Consider the following 17,661-nt stretch of genomic DNA (forward strand, 5'->3'; position numbering starts at 1 on the left):
GAAAGTTATCGATAACATGTTTCTTAATAGAAAAATTATCGATAATATGTAATTTCATATAGAAAAGTTATTGATAACAAATATTTCGTTTAGGAAAACTATCGATAACATGTAATTAGCATATAAAATTCTTCGATAACAAATATTTCGTATAGAAAAGTTATCGATAACAAGTTTCTAAATAGAAACATTATTGATAATATATTATTTTGTATAGAACAAATGTCCGAATCGTGTCGAAAACGGGATTTTTATTTAGAAAATTTAACGATAACAAAGTTTTTGTATAAAATTTCAATCGATAATATTCTATTTTTTTTTTCATTTTATATTTGTCGATAACCATTTTGTTCTTTAGCACTTCACCGCCATAATGTCTCTTTGTCCACACTGTTGTTATCTTAACAAGGCATTGCATGTTGCAACACATGGTAAACCCGACCACTCCACACCACCCACTCGGGAATAGAGCAATCAATGGAAAATAATATATATGTATGTATGAACGTACGTACGTCCGTCCGTACATATCTCAATCGTCTTCATTTGACAGCAGCAATGCAACATTTCAATGAATTCAATTTGTTGGAAAAATTCTACAAACCATTTGGGAAGGATGAATGGAGGGTGGATGGATGCAGGGCATTGTTGTGACAGGGATGAAGGGGAGAAGACGTTGAGAGATCCTTTGAGTATTTGTGGCTTCGAATGAAAACAAATACTGGTAATTTGGCAAAAAAAAACAAAAAGTAAAACGATGAACAGAACTCTGGGGAAATGGAACTCAACACAAAAAAAAACTTGATGAGGGGCTATGGTAAATAGACACTTTCTGTTTTTGACTTTCTTTTGACAATTAAATAAATTAAATTAAAAAAGAACTCAAATTGAGATTTTAATGAAAGGGGGCAAGAGACAATTTCGTAGATTTTATTTAAAAGATGGAAATGTAATATTTTTTGGCCAAAAAAATTTAGATAAATTTAATTTAAAAATTGTAAATTTTCTATATAGAAAAATGATCGGTAATAAATTTTCTATATAGAAAATTATGGGTAATAAATTTTCTATATAGAAAAATTATCGATAATAGATTTTCTGTACAGAAAAAATTATCTATAATAAATTTTCTACATAGAAAAATTACCGATAGTACATTTTCTATATCGAAAAATTGTCGATAACAAATTTTCTATTTATTAACGATAAATTTTCTGTATAGAAAAGTCTTCGATAATAATTTTTCTGTATAGAAAAATAATCGATAATAACTATTCTATTAAGCAAAAGTATCGATATAACTTTTCGGTTGAGAAAAGTTGTCAATAGTAGCTTTGAATTGAGAAAAGTTATCGATAATAAATTTTCTGTATAGAAAAATAATCTATAATAACTTTTCTGTTGAGAAAATTTATCGATAATAATTTTTCTGTTGAAGAAGGTTATCGGTAATAACATATTTGTATTGACAAGTTATCGATAACAACTATTCTGTATAGATAAGTTATCGATAATAACATTTCTGTTGAGAAAAGTTATCGATAATAACTTTTCTGTTGAGAAAAGTTATCGATAGTAACATTTCTGTTAAGAAAAGTTGTCGATAATAACTTTTCTGTTGAGAAAAGTTATCGATAATAAATTTTCTGTTGAGAAAAGTTATCGATAATATCTTTTGTGTTGAGAAAAGTTATCGATAATGACTTTTCTGTTGAGAAAAGTCATCGAAAATACACATTTTATATCGAAAAATTATCGATAATAACTTTTCTGTTCAAAAAAAATATCGATAATAACATTTCTTTTGAGAAAAGTTATGGATAATAACTTTTCTGTTGAGAAAAGTTATCGTTAATAAATTTTCTGTTAAGAAAATTTATCGATAGTAACTTTTCTGTTTAGAGAAGTTATCGCTAATACACATTTTATATAGAAAAATAATCGATATTAACATTTCTGTGAGAAAAATTATCGATAACAGATTTTCTGTTCAGAAAAGTTATTGATAATAACATTTCTGTTGAGAAAAGTTATCGATAATAACATTTCTTTATAGAAAATGCATCAATAATAGCTTTTCTGTAAAGAAAATTGATCGATAATAACATTCCTTTTGTAATAATAATCGATAACAACTGTTTTCAGTAGAAAAGTTATCGATAATAACTTTTCTCAGTAGAAAAGTTATCGATAATAACTTTTCTCAGTAGAAAAGTTATCGATAATAACTTTTTCTCCGTAGAAAAGTTATCGATAATAACTTTTTCTCCGTAGAAAAGTTATCGATAATAACATTTTTCAGTAGAAAAGTTATCGATAATAAAATTTCTCAGTAGGAAAGTCATCGATTATAACTTTTCTCAGTAGAAAATGTATCGATAATAATTTTCTCAATAGAAAAAAATAAAAATGTATCGATAATAATTTTTCAGCATAGAAATGTTATCGATACTAGTTTTATTTATCGAAATATTTGTATAGAAAAGTCATCGGTAATAAACAGTTGGTATAGAAAAGTTATCGATAATATTGTTTTGTTTTAGAAAAGTAGTTTTTTCTGTACAGAAAATTGATCGATAATAACTTTCCTTTATGGTATAGTTACCGATAATAACTTTTCTCAGTAGAAAAGTTATCGATAATAACTTTTCTCAGTAGAAAAGTTATCGATAATAACTTTTCTCAGTAGAAAAGTTATCGATATCGATAATAGCTTTTTCTCCGTAGAAAAGTTATCGATAATAACTTTTTCTCCGTAGAAAAGTTATCGATAATAACATTTTTCAGTAGAAAAGTTATCGATAATAACATTTCTCAGTAGAAAATTTATCGATAATAATTTTCTCAATAGAAAAAAAAATAAAAATGTATCGATAATAATTTTTCAGCATAGAAATGTTATCGATACTAGTTTTATTTATCGAAATATTTGTATAGAAAAGTCATCGGTAATAAACATTTGGTATAGAAAAGTTATCGATAATATTGTTTTGTTTTAGAAAAGTAGATTTTTTCTGTACAGAAAATTGATCGATAATAACTTTCCTTTATGGTATAGTTACCGATAATAACTTTTCTCAGTAGACAAATTTATCGACAATAACTTTTCTCAGTAGAAAAGTTATCGATAATAACTTTTTTCAGTAGAAAAGTTATCGATAATAACTTTTTTCAGTAGAAAAGTTATCGATAACAAGTTTTCTATATAGAAAAAACAACGATAATAAATTTTCTATAAAAAATATCGATAATAAATTTACTATAAAAAATATATTGATAATAAATTTTCTATACAGAAAAATTATCGGTAATACTAGATTGATAATATCGATAATAAATTTTCTATATACAAAAAATTATCGATAATAGATTTTCTGTAAACAAAATTGATCGATAATAACATTCCTTTATGTAGTAATAATAATAATAACTTTTCTCAGTAGAAACATTATCGATACTAACTTTTCTGTTGATAAATGTTATCGATCAATATCTTTTATGTTGAGTAAAGTTAACGATAAAATTTTTTTGGTATAGAGGAGTTATCGATAATATTTTTTTTGGTATAGACAATTTATCGATTATAAAATTTGTCATAGAAAAGTAATCAATTAAATAAAATTTATATGGAAAATTTCGCGATTGTAAACTTTCGGTGTGGAAAAAACGATCGATCATGAAATTTCTGAAAATAACAATAATTTTTCTGTATTAAGAAATTACGCGATAATAAATTTGTCGGTATACAAAATGTAACGATAATAAAGTTTATATTAAGAAATATTATCGATAACAACTTTTGAAAATTAGCCGATAACAGTTGTTTTTTTCTCCAAGAGAATTAATCGATCTCATTTTGAAATATTACGTCGTCAAGCAGCTATTGGCCTTTAAACAAATTGTTTTTCACTGTGTATTATTTTTTTGCTGTTATCTAATTTCTGTTTAAAGAAATATCAAAACAAAAAAAAACATGTCCCCGATAACCCAATTCAATTTTTTTTTGACCGCATTAAATTACCATGAATCTTCTTCCAATGTCAGAATGTGTTTCTCTTGTTTGTTATTTTGTGGTCTCTCCCTCACTCTCTGCCTCTCTCTCTCTCTCTGCCTCTGGTGGTAAACCCGGCGTTGAACAAAACAAATGCTGACCGACCATGTTTGGGGTTTTGTTATCATTTGTCATGATGTTACAACGGGAAAAGGGAGAAGGGGAAGGGGAAATGGAACGACATGACATAAAACAATGAAACAGAAGTCAGCAAAAGCAACAACGGAAAATGTTGGAAAAACAAGTCAAATCTATGCAAAATACCAGAAACCCAAAGGGGCCAGATAAACATTTTTCCGCCACAATTTATTTACTCTCTATGCCGAGGAGGATGACAATGAATGCAGTTCAAAAAAAAAAAAAGAAACAACTATTCAGTTGTTGTTACAAAAAAGGGGTGGGGGGGGCCTTTTTGTTTACATTTTTCCTGTTTCATCATGTGGCAGAAGGGTTTACACTGAAGTGTATATAGACCACTATAGAGCCCTATTTTACTGTACCCTATGACTGTAATTACGGTAATGCGTTATCGCATAGCATTAAAAAGTAATCACTGCGAATTAATGACACTGCATGTGTCATTCACATATGATGACATAGGGGAAATTCCCCTTATTTTGTTGACAGATTAATTAATCTGAAATGTAGGGGAATTTCCGCTCAATGGTAAACAAATTGAAGATAACATTTTATTGTGTTTATAATCTGATAAAAAATTACCTTAATCAAGGTAGTTAAAATTAAATTGATGAATCGCAACAGCTGTTCTTGCAATCAGCTTTCACAATTACTATCGATAATGTTTATAAATCGATCTGCTTTACCTGTATTATTCATAGACATTTATCAATTTCTAAATAAAAAAAACAATTATTACTTTTTATGAATCATTATTTATTTTGAATTTTTATTGAAATTAAGTGAAATATTAATTAGTTAATTTTTTTATTTTTTCTTTACAATTAAATTTAATTATATCGAATTTAGTACAGATTAATTATTTTTTTTAATTTAATTTTAAATTTTAAATGTTTATATATATATATATATATATATATGTATTTAAAAGCCAATTATATTTTTTTGGAGTTTGGAGCTAAATATTTCGATAAGTTATATATCATAATTATTATTATTAATAATCTTAAGTAAATTTAAAATTTGATTTTTTGAATATTTATTTTTTTTTTGTTTTATTAATTGTTACTATTAAGATAAATTATTATTAATATTATTTTATTAGTTTTATAATACAAGGATATGTATGAAGGTCAAAAAGTTATAAAAAATTTATAGATTTTTTTTTTTTTTTGTTTTTGAAGAATATTTTTAATTTGGTGTAAATTGTAATATGTTTTTTTTTTCATAAAGGTGCAATGAGAGGGAATAAAGTCTAAGGAGTGATATGTTTAAAGAGTTTGAGATTTGAGTAACTAGAAAATTTAATCAAAACAAAAAGTTACCGGAATTGTCAGAAGTTTCCTACAAAATATATTTTTGTACAGAAAAGATGACGATTCTATAGAAAACTATTCGAAATATTGTCGATAACAAGCAGTTTTTTGTAAAATATAACAATATAGTCATCGATAACAAAATTGCACTATAGAAGAGTAATCGATAACCAAATGTTTTCTATAGATATGCAATCGATAATAAATTTTCTATATAGAAAAGTTATCGATAACAAAAATTTTCTACATAAAAAATAGGGATAACAAATTTTCATTATAGAAAAGTTATCGATAACAGAATTTCTTTTTTTAGAAAAATAATCGATAATAAATTTTCTGTATAGAGAAGTTGTGTTTTTATACTACAACAGTTACCGATAATAAAAATTCTTTTACATAAAAGTTTACGAAAAATTCAAAAATTCTCTATCGTAAAACTGTCAATAACAAGTTTTCTCTGTAGCAGAGTTATCGATAACAAGTTTTATCTATAGAAAAATTGTCGATAACTATATTTCTTCATAGAAAAATTATCAATAGCAACTTTTGCATGCAGAAAAGTTATGAATTGAGTATAATTTCTGTATAGAAAAGTTATCGATTATTTATTTTCGTCATCAAGTTATCAATATTGACTTTTCTGTAGAATAGAAACGTCATCGATAACAACTTTTCTGAATAGAAACTTTATGGATAATAACTTTTATGTGTAGAAACGTTATCGATAATAACTTTTCTGTATAGACAAGTTATCGATAATAACCTTTCTGTATAGAAACGTTATCGATAATAACTATTCTGTATAGAAAAGTTATCGATAATTGCATTTCTGTATAGACATTTTATCGATAATAACTTTTCTGTATAGAAAAGTTATCGATAATTGCATTTCTGTATAGACATTTTATCGATAATAACTTTTCTGTATAGTAAAGTTATCGATAATAATCTTTCTGTATAGAAAAGTTATCGATAATAACTTTTCTGTATAGAAAAGTTATCGATAATAACCTTTCTGTATAGAAAAGTTATCGATAATAACTTTTCTGTATAGAAAAGTTATCGATAATAACTTTTCTGTATAGAAAAGTTATCGATAATAACTTTTCTGTATAGAAAAGTTCTCCACGGAAAATTTATCGATAGTAACTTTTTCCAATAAAAAAAATTATCGATACAAAATTGTCATCGAAAAGTTATCGATAATAAATTATCTCCATAGAGAAGTTATCGATAAGAAAATTATCTCTGTAGAAAAGCTATCAATAATAACTTCAATTTTTAGAAACATTATCGATAATGAATTTTTTGTATACAAGAGTTATCGAAAATAACATTCCACTATATAGAAAATTTATCAATAAGAACTTTTCTGTATGAAAAATGTATCGATAAAAACTTTTCTGTATAGACAAGTTATCGATAATAATTTTTCATTGCAAAAGTTATCGAAAATATACTTTCCGTGTTGAAAATATATCGATAATAATTTTTATTTATATAAGTTATCTATAATAGATTATCCATATAGAAATGTGTTATATATAATAAATTTTCTGTATGGAAAGTTATCGATAATAACATTGCATACATTTTCCATAAAGGAAAGTTATCGATCTTGCATTTGTTGTATAGAAATGCTATGGCTGACAAATAATAAATTTTCTCTATAGAAAAGTTATTATCGATAATAAATATTCTGTGAAAAGGTCATCGATAACGATATATATATATATATATATGTATATATAAATATATAGAAAAGTTATACATAATAAATTTTCTGTAAAGAAAAAATATCGTAATTATTGTTTTCCATAGAAAATTTATCGATAATAAATATTCAGTACACAAAATTTATCGATAATAATTATTTTCTGTGTTGAAATATTGTCGATAAGAACATTTCTGTATAGCAAAATTAAATTTATATATCGACAATAAATTTTCTTCAAAAAATATCGATAATAAATATTCGGTATAGAAAAGTTATCGACAAAAAATTAGCAAAAAAAAAATTGCTGGAAAAAAATTATTGACAATAAATTTTCTGTGTAAAAAAAGTTATCGATATTATTTTTGTATAGACAAGTTATTAATTAAATTTTTTCTATAAAAAAGGAATTTAAATATGAATTTTTGCATAGAAAAGTTATAATCGATAATCGATTTTTTATATATAGAAATGTTATCGATATTAGAAAAGTTGTTAATTAAATTTTTTTTCTATAAGAAAGGAATTTAAATATAAATTTTTGCAAAAAAAGTTATCGATTATATTTTTTATATATAGAAATGTTATCGATAATAATATTTTTAACAATATTAATATATATTTAAATGTGAAAAAACAACAAATAAAAAAATATTTTACAAATTTCTTGATAACATAAAGGTAAAGCAAGTTAAAAAGAGAACGATAAAAATTGCCGCAAGTAAACTCGCCTAATATAAATCAGGACATAGAAAATATTGCTTTTTCGACAGCAACACTTTTTTATGAAGAACTTTGGTCGATAACAGCTTTTCCTTAAAATAAAACAATTATCGATAACTGTAGAAACTTCAGAGTTTTATTGGCAGATGAGCCTCTAAAAGAGGCGTAATAAATATTTGCTATGCCATGAAATCGATATTTTCATAAAAAAGACAATTTGAGATACCAAAGGGTGCAAAATTAATCTTGCTGGTTTGTAACGTATACGTAACGACAACACTGATACGCACCCGTGCACCCTTACGAATATTAAATGTAGAGAAATGGGAAAAATAAGGATAGATGTAAGTTAGGGATTTTTGTTGTAAAATTTTCTATTTAAAAATCTATTTTTTTTTCCTTTACTTATGAAGAGAGTCTTTTTAAAAAAAAGTTCACACATTAGTTGTATTACCTTAAAAATGGTTTCTATTCGACGTTGACGTCTTTGCATTTCTATTATTTTTGTTTTTTCAATTTTCCTTATACTGCAGCTAAATGGATTCTGTTTTTTGTTTTAGGTTAGAAAAAAAGTTTTGATATTCATTTAAATTTTGATTACTTTATTCCTTAGATATTGTTTTTGTGTTTTTTTTTTACTATTCTTATGGTGTTTCCTTGTTTGTTCGGTTTACACTTCATTTTCATCTCGTTGCCGTTCCAACTCTTTTGAATTTGCAAGTGAATTCAAATAAGTTTCCGTTGCCGTCACTTCCAAATTCTCCCCGGTTCACAATTTATTCATATGTTATGGAAACATTCGATTTTGGTGTTGGCAATGGTGATGTGGTATTCTCCTCCTCTTCATCGTTTTCTTGTGAGTCTTCTGGTTCGCCCAAGGCATGAACAAATTCATAAAAATCAATACGACCATCACCGTCAACGTCGACTTCCTTAATCATGTCTTCGACTAAGGTTGGGGAGAGGTTGAGGAGGAACAAAATATGGAAATAAAATAAAAGAAACAATAAAAAAGTTATTATTTGAAACAAAAACTTTATTAATATTTTTCTTCTTCTTCATAAGCTGTTATAAGTTCAAGAGATATGCAAATATTTTTTATTGGTTGTTGGCTAATAATAGGGTAATCAGGGCTCTATTTTATTACTCACTTTCTTCCTCATCCAAATCCTCGCCCAAACATTGCAGTACTGCCCTCAAATCTGATGCTGTTATATAGCCCCGATTATGCTTATCGAAGACACGAAAGGCATCACGCAATTCACGTTCTTCTTGATCGGCCGACGAAAGACCAGATTTGTCTTCATATGCCATATTCGAAAGTATGTCCACAAATTCTTCGAAGCTGACATTACCATCACCTAAAGGAGAAGAAGAGAAAAAAAATAATAAAGAAAAATGTAAATAAATAAAATAAATTTAAATTATGGACTGGCGTATAAGTATCGTCACTATGTATACGCTCTAAAGAACCACATAAATCAGTCAATGAAATATGTGGTGCTTTAGAGCGTATATGTACGTACTGACGCTACTTATCCACTTATCCCAGGACAGATTTTCTTTTTCATTCTTTTTCGAACTTGGTCAAAAATTTGAACAACAGAAAGATTTGTTTCTTTTTAACAAAGAAGCATTGACGTATAACTAACGACAATATGTATACGCTCTAAAGCACGACAAGAAATCTGTCACAAATATATGTGGTACTTTAGAGCGTATATATATATATATATATATATTGACGTTACTTATACGCCAATTTAAAAATTTCGATATTCGTTTTCACATCGACTACCATTTACTCATAATTTCTACCCTTAGGATCTGCCCATCAATTCCAGGTAATGTTCTTCAGATCTCCACCGCGATATCGATATATATTATACCTTCTATTATTTATTTTCCAGTATACCATAATAAAGCACTTCCTATTTCTATATACCAATTTTTTTACATCAGATTTTTTTCCTGCTTAATTTCCGAAATAAATGAAACTTATTCATGTGTACTTACCATCAACATCGATTTCCTGCAACATTTCCTGTAACTCTTCCACTTTTAGACCACCGAAAATTAAAATGCGTTTTTTAGGCGTTAGAAGCGTTTAAAGGCCTTAAAATGCCTTTTTATACCACCGAAAATTAAAATGCGTTTTTTAGGCGTTAGAAGCGTTTAAAGGCCTTAAAATGCTTTTCTATACCACCGAAAATTAAAATGCGTTTTTTAGGCGTTAGAAGCGTTTAAAGGCCTTAAAATGCCTTTTTAGACCACGTTTAAAGGCCTTAAAATGCCTTTTTAGACCACCGAAAATTAAAATGCGTTTTTTAGGCGTTAGAAGCGTTTAAAGGCCTTAAAATGCCTTTTTAGACCACCGAAAATTAAAATGCGTTTTTTAGGCGTTAGAAGCGTTTAAAGGCCTTAAAATGCCTTTTTAGACCACCGAAAATTAAAATGCGTTTTTTAGGCGTTAGAAGCGTTTAAAGGCCTTAAAATGCCTTTTTAGACCACCGAAAATTAAAATGCGTTTTTTAGGCGTTAGAAGCGTTTAAAGGCCTTAAAATGCCTTTTTAGACCACCGAAAATTAAAATGCGTTTTTTAGGCGTTAGAAGCGTTTAAAGGCCTTAAAATGCCTTTTTAGACCACCGAAAATTAAAATGCGTTTTTTAGGCGTTAGAAGCGTTTAAAGGCCTTAAAATGCCTTTTTAGACCACCGAAAATTAAAATGCGTTTTTTAGGCGTTAGAAGCGTTTAAAGGCCTTAAAATGCCTTTTTAGACCACCGAAAATTAAAATGCGTTTTTTAGGCGTTAGAAGCGTTTAAAGGCCTTAAAATGCCTTTTTAGACCACCGAAAATTAAAATGCGTTTTTTAGGCGTTAGAAGCGTTTAAAGGCCTTAAAATGCCTTTTTAGACCACCGAAAATTAAAATGCGTTTTTTAGGCGTTAGAAGCGTTTAAAGGCCTTAAAATGCCTTTTTAGACCACCGAAAATTAAAATGCGTTTTTTAGGCGTTAGAAGCGTTTAAAGGCCTTAAAATGCCTTTTTAGACCACCGAAAATTAAAATGCGTTTTTTAGGCGTTAGAAGCGTTTAAAGGCCTTAAAATGCCTTTTTAGACCACCGAAAATTAAAATGCGTTTTTTAGGCGTTAGAAGCGTTTAAAGGCCTTAAAATGCCTTTTTAGACCACCGAAAATTAAAATGCGTTTTTTAGGCGTTAGAAGCGTTTAAAGGCCTTAAAATGCCTTTTTAGACCACCGAAAATTAAAATGCGTTTTTTAGGCGTTAGAAGCGTTTAAAGGCCTTAAAATGCCTTTTTAGACCACCGAAAATTAAAATGCGTTTTTTAGGCGTTAGAAGCGTTTAAAGGCCTTAAAATGCCTTTTTAGACCACCGAAAATTAAAATGCGTTTTTTAGGCGTTAGAAGCGTTTAAAGGCCTTAAAATGCCTTTTTAGACCACCGAAAATTAAAATGCGTTTTTTAGGCGTTAGAAGCGTTTAAAGGCCTTAAAATGCCTTTTTAGACCACCGAAAATTAAAATGCGTTTTTTAGGCGTTAGAAGCGTTTAAAGGCCTTAAAATGCCTTTTTAGACCACCGAAAATTAAAATGCGTTTTTTAGGCGTTAGAAGCGTTTAAAGGCCTTAAAATGCCTTTTTAGACCACCGAAAATTAAAATGCGTTTTTTAGGCGTTAGAAGCGTTTAAAGGCCTTAAAATGCCTTTTTAGACCACCGAAAATTAAAATGCGTTTTTTAGGCGTTAGAAGCGTTTAAAGGCCTTAAAATGCCTTTTTAGACCACCGAAAATTAAAATGCGTTTTTTAGGCGTTAGAAGCGTTTAAAGGCCTTAAAATGCCTTTTTAGACCACCGAAAATTAAAATGCGTTTTTTAGGCGTTAGAAGCGTTTAAAGGCCTTAAAATGCCTTTTTAGACCACCGAAAATTAAAATGCGTTTTTTAGGCGTTAGAAGCGTTTAAAGGCCTTAAAATGCCTTTTTAGACCACCGAAAATTAAAATGCGTTTTTTAGGCGTTAGAAGCGTTTAAAGGCCTTAAAATGCCTTTTTAGACCACCGAAAATTAAAATGCGTTTTTTAGGCGTTAGAAGCGTTTAAAGGCCTTAAAATGCCTTTTTAGACCACCGAAAATTAAAATGCGTTTTTTAGGCGTTAGAAGCGTTTAAAGGCCTTAAAATGCCTTTTTAGACCACCGAAAATTAAAATGCGTTTTTTAGGCGTTAGAAGCGTTTAAAGGCCTTAAAATGCCTTTTTAGACCACCGAAAATTAAAATGCGTTTTTTAGGCGTTAGAAGCGTTTAAAGGCCTTAAAATGCCTTTTTAGACCACCGAAAATTAAAATGCGTTTTTTAGGCGTTAGAAGCGTTTAAAGGCCTTAAAATGCCTTTTTAGACCACCGAAAATTAAAATGCGTTTTTTAGGCGTTAGAAGCGTTTAAAGGCCTTAAAATGCCTTTTTAGACCACCGAAAATTAAAATGCGTTTTTTAGGCGTTAGAAGCGTTTAAAGGCCTTAAAATGCCTTTTTAGACCACCGAAAATTAAAATGCGTTTTTTAGGCGTTAGAAGCGTTTAAAGGCCTTAAAATGCCTTTTTAGACCACCGAAAATTAAAATGCGTTTTTTAGGCGTTAGAAGCGTTTAAAGGCCTTAAAATGCCTTTTTAGACCACCGAAAATTAAAATGCGTTTTTTAGGCGTTAGAAGCGTTTAAAGGCCTTAAAATGCATTTTTAGACCACCGAAAATTAAAATGCGTTTTTTAGCCGTTAGACCACGGAAAATTAAAATGCGTTTTTTAGGCGTTAGAAGCGTTTAAACGCCTTAAAATGCATTTTTAGACCACCGAAAATTAAAATGCGTTTTCTAGGCGTTAGAAGCGTTTAAAGGCCTTAAAATGCCTTTTTAGACCACCGAAAATTAAAATGCGTTTTTTAGGCGTTAGAAGCGTTTAAAGGCCTTAAAATGCCTTTTTAGACCACCGAAAATTAAAATGCGTTTTTTAGGCGTTAGAAGCGTTTAAAGGCCTTAAAATGCCTTTTTAGACCACCGAAAATTAAAATGCGTTTTTTAGGCGTTAGAAGCGTTTAAAGGCCTTAAAATGCCTTTTTAGACCACCGAAAATTAAAATGCGTTTTTTAGGCGTTAGAAGCGTTTAAAGGCCTTAAAATGCCTTTTTAGACCACCGAAAATTAAAATGCGTTTTTTAGGCGTTAGAAGCGTTTAAAGGCCTTAAAATGCCTTTTTAGACCACCGAAAATTAAAATGCGTTTTTTAGGCGTTAGAAGCGTTTAAAGGCCTTAAAATGCCTTTTTAGACCACCGAAAATTAAAATGCGTTTTTTAGGCGTTAGAAGCGTTTAAAGGCCTTAAAATGCCTTTTTAGACCACCGAAAATTAAAATGCGTTTTTTAGGCGTTAGAAGCGTTTAAAGGCCTTAAAATGCCTTTTTAGACCACCGAAAATTAAAATGCGTTTTTTAGGCGTTAGAAGCGTTTAAAGGCCTTAAAATGCCTTTTTAGACCACCGAAAATTAAAATGCGTTTTTTAGGCGTTAGAAGCGTTTAAAGGCCTTAAAATGCCTTTTTAGACCACCGAAAATTAAAATGCGTTTTTTAGGCGTTAGAAGCGTTTAAAGGCCTTAAAATGCCTTTTTAGACCACCGAAAATTAAAATGCGTTTTTTAGGCGTTAGAAGCGTTTAAAGGCCTTAAAATGCCTTTTTAGACCACCGAAAATTAAAATGCGTTTTTTAGGCGTTAGAAGCGTTTAAAGGCCTTAAAATGCCTTTTTAGACCACCGAAAATTAAAATGCGTTTTTTAGGCGTTAGAAGCGTTTAAAGGCCTTAAAATGCCTTTTTAGACCACCGAAAATTAAAATGCGTTTTTTAGGCGTTAGAAGCGTTTAAAGGCCTTAAAATGCCTTTTTAGACCACCGAAAATTAAAATGCGTTTTTTAGGCGTTAGAAGCGTTTAAAGGCCTTAAAATGCCTTTTTAAACCACCGAAAATTAAAATGCGTTTTTTAGGCGTTAGAAGCGTTTAAAGGCCTTAAAATGCCTTTTTAGACCACCGAAAATTAAAATGCGTTTTTTAGGCGTTAGAAGCGTTTAAAGGCCTTAAAATGCCTTTTTAGACCACCGAAAATTAAAATGCGTTTTTTAGGCGTTAGAAGCGTTTAAAGGCCTTAAAATGCCTTTTTAGACCACCGAAAATTAAAATGCGTTTTTTAGGCGTTAGAAGCGTTTAAAGGCCTTAAAATGCCTTTTTAGACCACCGAAAATTAAAATGCGTTTTTTAGGCGTTAGAAGCGTTTAAAGGCCTTAAAATGCCTTTTTAGACCACCGAAAATTAAAATGCGTTTTTTAGGCGTTAGAAGCGTTTAAAGGCCTTAAAATGCCTTTTTAGACCACCGAAAATTAAAATGCGTTTTTTAGGCGTTAGAAGCGTTTAAAGGCCTTAAAATGCCTTTTTAGACCACCGAAAATTAAAATGCGTTTTTTAGGCGTTAGAAGCGTTTAAAGGCCTTAAAATGCCTTTTTAGAATTAAAATGCGTTTTTTAGGCGTTAGAAGCGAAAATTAAAATGCGTTTTTTAGGCGTTAGAAGCGTTTAAAGGCCTTAAAATGCCTTTTTAGACCACCGAAAATTAAAATGCGTTTTTTAGGCGTTAGAAGCGTTTAAAGGCCTTAAAATGCCTTTTTAGACCACCGAAAATTAAAATGCGTTTTTTAGGCGTTAGAAGCGTTTAAAGGCCTTAAAATGCCTTTTTAGACCAGCGAAAATTAAAATGCGTTTTTTAGGCGTTAGAAGCGTTTAAAGGCCTTAAAATGCCTTTTTAGACCACCGAAAATTAAAATGCGTTTTTTAGGCGTTAGAAGCGTTTAAAGGCCTTAAAATGCCTTTTTAGACCACCGAAAATTAAAATGCGTTTTTTAGGCGTTAGAAGCGTTTAAAGGCCTTAAAATGCCTTTTTAGACCACCGAAAATTAAAATGCGTTTTTTAGGCGTTAGAAGCGTTTAAAGGCCTTAAAATGCCTTTTTAGACCACCGAAAATTAAAATGCGTTTTTTAGGCGTTAGAAGCGTTTAAAGGCCTTAAAATGCCTTTTTAGACCACCGAAAATTAAAATGCGTTTTTTAGGCGTTAGAAGCGTTTAAAGGCCTTAAAATGCCTTTTTAGACCACCGAAAATTAAAATGCGTTTTTTAGGCGTTAGAAGCGTTTAAAGGCCTTAAAATGCCTTTTTAGACCACCGAAAATTAAAATGCGTTTTTTAGGCGTTAGAAGCGTTTAAAGGCCTTAAAATGCCTTTTTAGACCACCGAAAATTAAAATGCGTTTTTTAGGCGTTAGAAGCGTTTAAAGGCCTTAAAATGCCTTTTTAGACCACAGAAAATTAAAATGCGTTTTTTAGGCGTTAGAAGCGTTTAAAGGCCTTAAAATGCCTTTTTAGACCACCGAAAATTAAAATGCGTTTTTTAGGCGTTAGAAGCGTTTAAAGGCCTTAAAATGCCTTTTTAGACCACCGAAAATTAAAATGCGTTTTTTAGGCGTTAGAAGCGTTTAAAGGCCTTAAAATGCCTTTTTAGACCACCGAAAATTAAAATGCGTTTTTTAGGCGTTAGAAGCGTTTAAAGGCCTTAAAATGCCTTTTTAGACCACCGAAAATTAAAATGCGTTTTTTAGGCGTTAGAAGCGTTTAAAGGCCTTAAAATGCCTTTTTAGACCACCGAAAATTAAAATGCGTTTTTTAGGCGTTAGAAGCGTTTAAAGGCCTTAAAATGCCTTTTTAGACCACCGAAAATTAAAATGCGTTTTTTAGGCGTTAGAAGCGTTTAAAGGCCTTAAAATGCCTTTTTAGACCACCGAAAATTAAAATGCGTTTTTTAGGCGTTAGAAGCGTTTAAAGGCCTTAAAATGCCTTTTTAGACCACCGAAAATTAAAATGCGTTTTTTAGGCGTTAGAAGCGTTTAAAGGCCTTAAAATGCCTTTTTAGACCACCGAAAATTAAAATGCGTTTTTTAGGCGTTAGAAGCGTTTAAAGGCCTTAAAATGCCTTTTTAGACCACCGAAAATTAAAATGCGTTTTTTAGGCGTTAGAAGCGTTTAAAGGCCTTAAAATGCCTTTTTAGACCACCGAAAATTAAAATGCGTTTTTTAGGCGTTAGAAGCGTTTAAAGGCCTTAAAATGCCTTTTTAGACCACCGAAAATTAAAATGCGTTTTTTAGGCGTTAGAAGCGTTTAAAGGCCTTAAAATGCCTTTTTAGACCACCGAAAATTAAAATGCGTTTTTTAGGCGTTAGAAGCGTTTAAAGGCCTTAAAATGCCTTTTTAGACCACCGAAAATTAAAATGCGTTTTTTAGGCGTTAGAAGCGTTTAAAGGCCTTAAAAAAAAGCCTTTTTAGACCACCGAAAATTAAAATGCGTTTTTTAGGCGTTAGAAGCGTTTAAAGGCCTTAAAATGCCTTTTTAGACCACCGAAAATTAAAATGCGTTTTTTAGGCGTTAGAAGCGTTTAAAGGCCTTAAAATGCCTTTTTAGACCACCGAAAATTAAAATGCGTTTTTTAGGCGTTAGAAGCGTTTAAAGGCCTTAAAATGCCTTTTTAGACCACCGAAAATTAAAATGCGTTTTTTAGGCGTTAGAAGCGTTTAAAGGCCTTAAAATGCCTTTTTAGACCACCGAAAATTAAAATGCGTTTTTTAGGCGTTAGAAGCGTTTAAAGGCCTTAAAATGCCTTTTTAGACCACCGAAAATTAAAATGCGTTTTTTAGGCGTTAGAAGCGTTTAAAGGCCTTAAAATGCCTTTTTAGACCACCGAAAATTAAAATGCGTTTTTTAGGCGTTAGAAGCGTTTAAAGGCCTTAAAATGCCTTTTTAGACCACCGAAAATTAAAATGCGTTTTTTAGGCGTTAGAAGCGTTTAAAGGCCTTAAAATGCCTTTTTAGACCACCGAAAATTAAAATGCGTTTTTTAGGCGTTAGAAGCGTTTAAAGGCCTTAAAATGCCTTTTTAGACCACCGAAAATTAAAATGCGTTTTTTAGGCGTTAGAAGCGTTTAAAGGCCTTAAAATGCCTTTTTAGACCACCGAAAATTAAAATGCGTTTTTTAGGCGTTAGAAGCGTTTAAAGGCCTTAAAATGCCTTTTTAGACCACCGAAAATTAAAATGCGTTTTTTAGGCGTTAGAAGCGTTTAAAGGCCTTAAAATGCCTTTTTAGACCACAGAAAATTAAAATGCGTTTTTTAGGCGTTAGAAGCGTTTAAAGGCCTTAAAATGCCTTTTTAGACCACCGAAAATTAAAATGCGTTTTTTAGGCGTTAGAAGCGTTTAAAGGCCTTAAAATGCCTTTTTAGACCACCGAAAATTAAAATGCGTTTTTTAGGCGTTAGAAGCGTTTAAAGGCCTTAAAATGCCTTTTTAGACCACCGAAAATTAAAATGCGTTTTTTAGGCGTTAGAAGCGTTTAAAGGCCTTAAAATGCCTTTTTAGACCACCGAAAATTAAAATGCGTTTTTTAGGCGTTAGAAGCGTTTAAAGGCCTTAAAATGCCTTTTTAGACCACCGAAAATTAAAATGCGTTTTTTAGGCGTTAGAAGCGTTTAAAGGCCTTAAAATGCCTTTTTAGACCACCGAAAATTAAAATGCGTTTTTTAGGCGTTAGAAGCGTTTAAAGGCCTTAAAATGCCTTTTTAGACCACCGAA

General features: G+C 30.1%; 1 protein-coding gene across 1 annotated transcript; it reads right to left on the minus strand.

The window, feature by feature from the left end:
* Window positions 1-8,716: 8,716 nt before the first annotated feature.
* On the minus strand, window positions 8,717-9,995 carry LOC133331010 (uncharacterized). The gene is made up of 3 exons (XM_061539411.1): window positions 9,959-9,995; window positions 9,094-9,303; window positions 8,717-8,891 (listed from the first exon to the last, which is right to left on the minus strand). Exons 1-3 carry the CDS (start codon window positions 9,981-9,983, stop codon window positions 8,719-8,721), a joined length of 408 nt encoding a protein of 135 aa, XP_061395395.1. The 5' UTR covers window positions 9,984-9,995; the 3' UTR covers window positions 8,717-8,718.
* Window positions 9,996-17,661: the final 7,666 nt, after the last annotated feature.

The sequence above is a fragment of the Musca vetustissima genome, unplaced genomic scaffold (assembly GCF_032173495.1).
Source record: "Musca vetustissima isolate MV318-11 ecotype Yass unplaced genomic scaffold, APGP_CSIRO_Mvet_v1 utg72136, whole genome shotgun sequence".
Taxonomy (NCBI): domain Eukaryota; kingdom Metazoa; phylum Arthropoda; class Insecta; order Diptera; family Muscidae; genus Musca; species Musca vetustissima.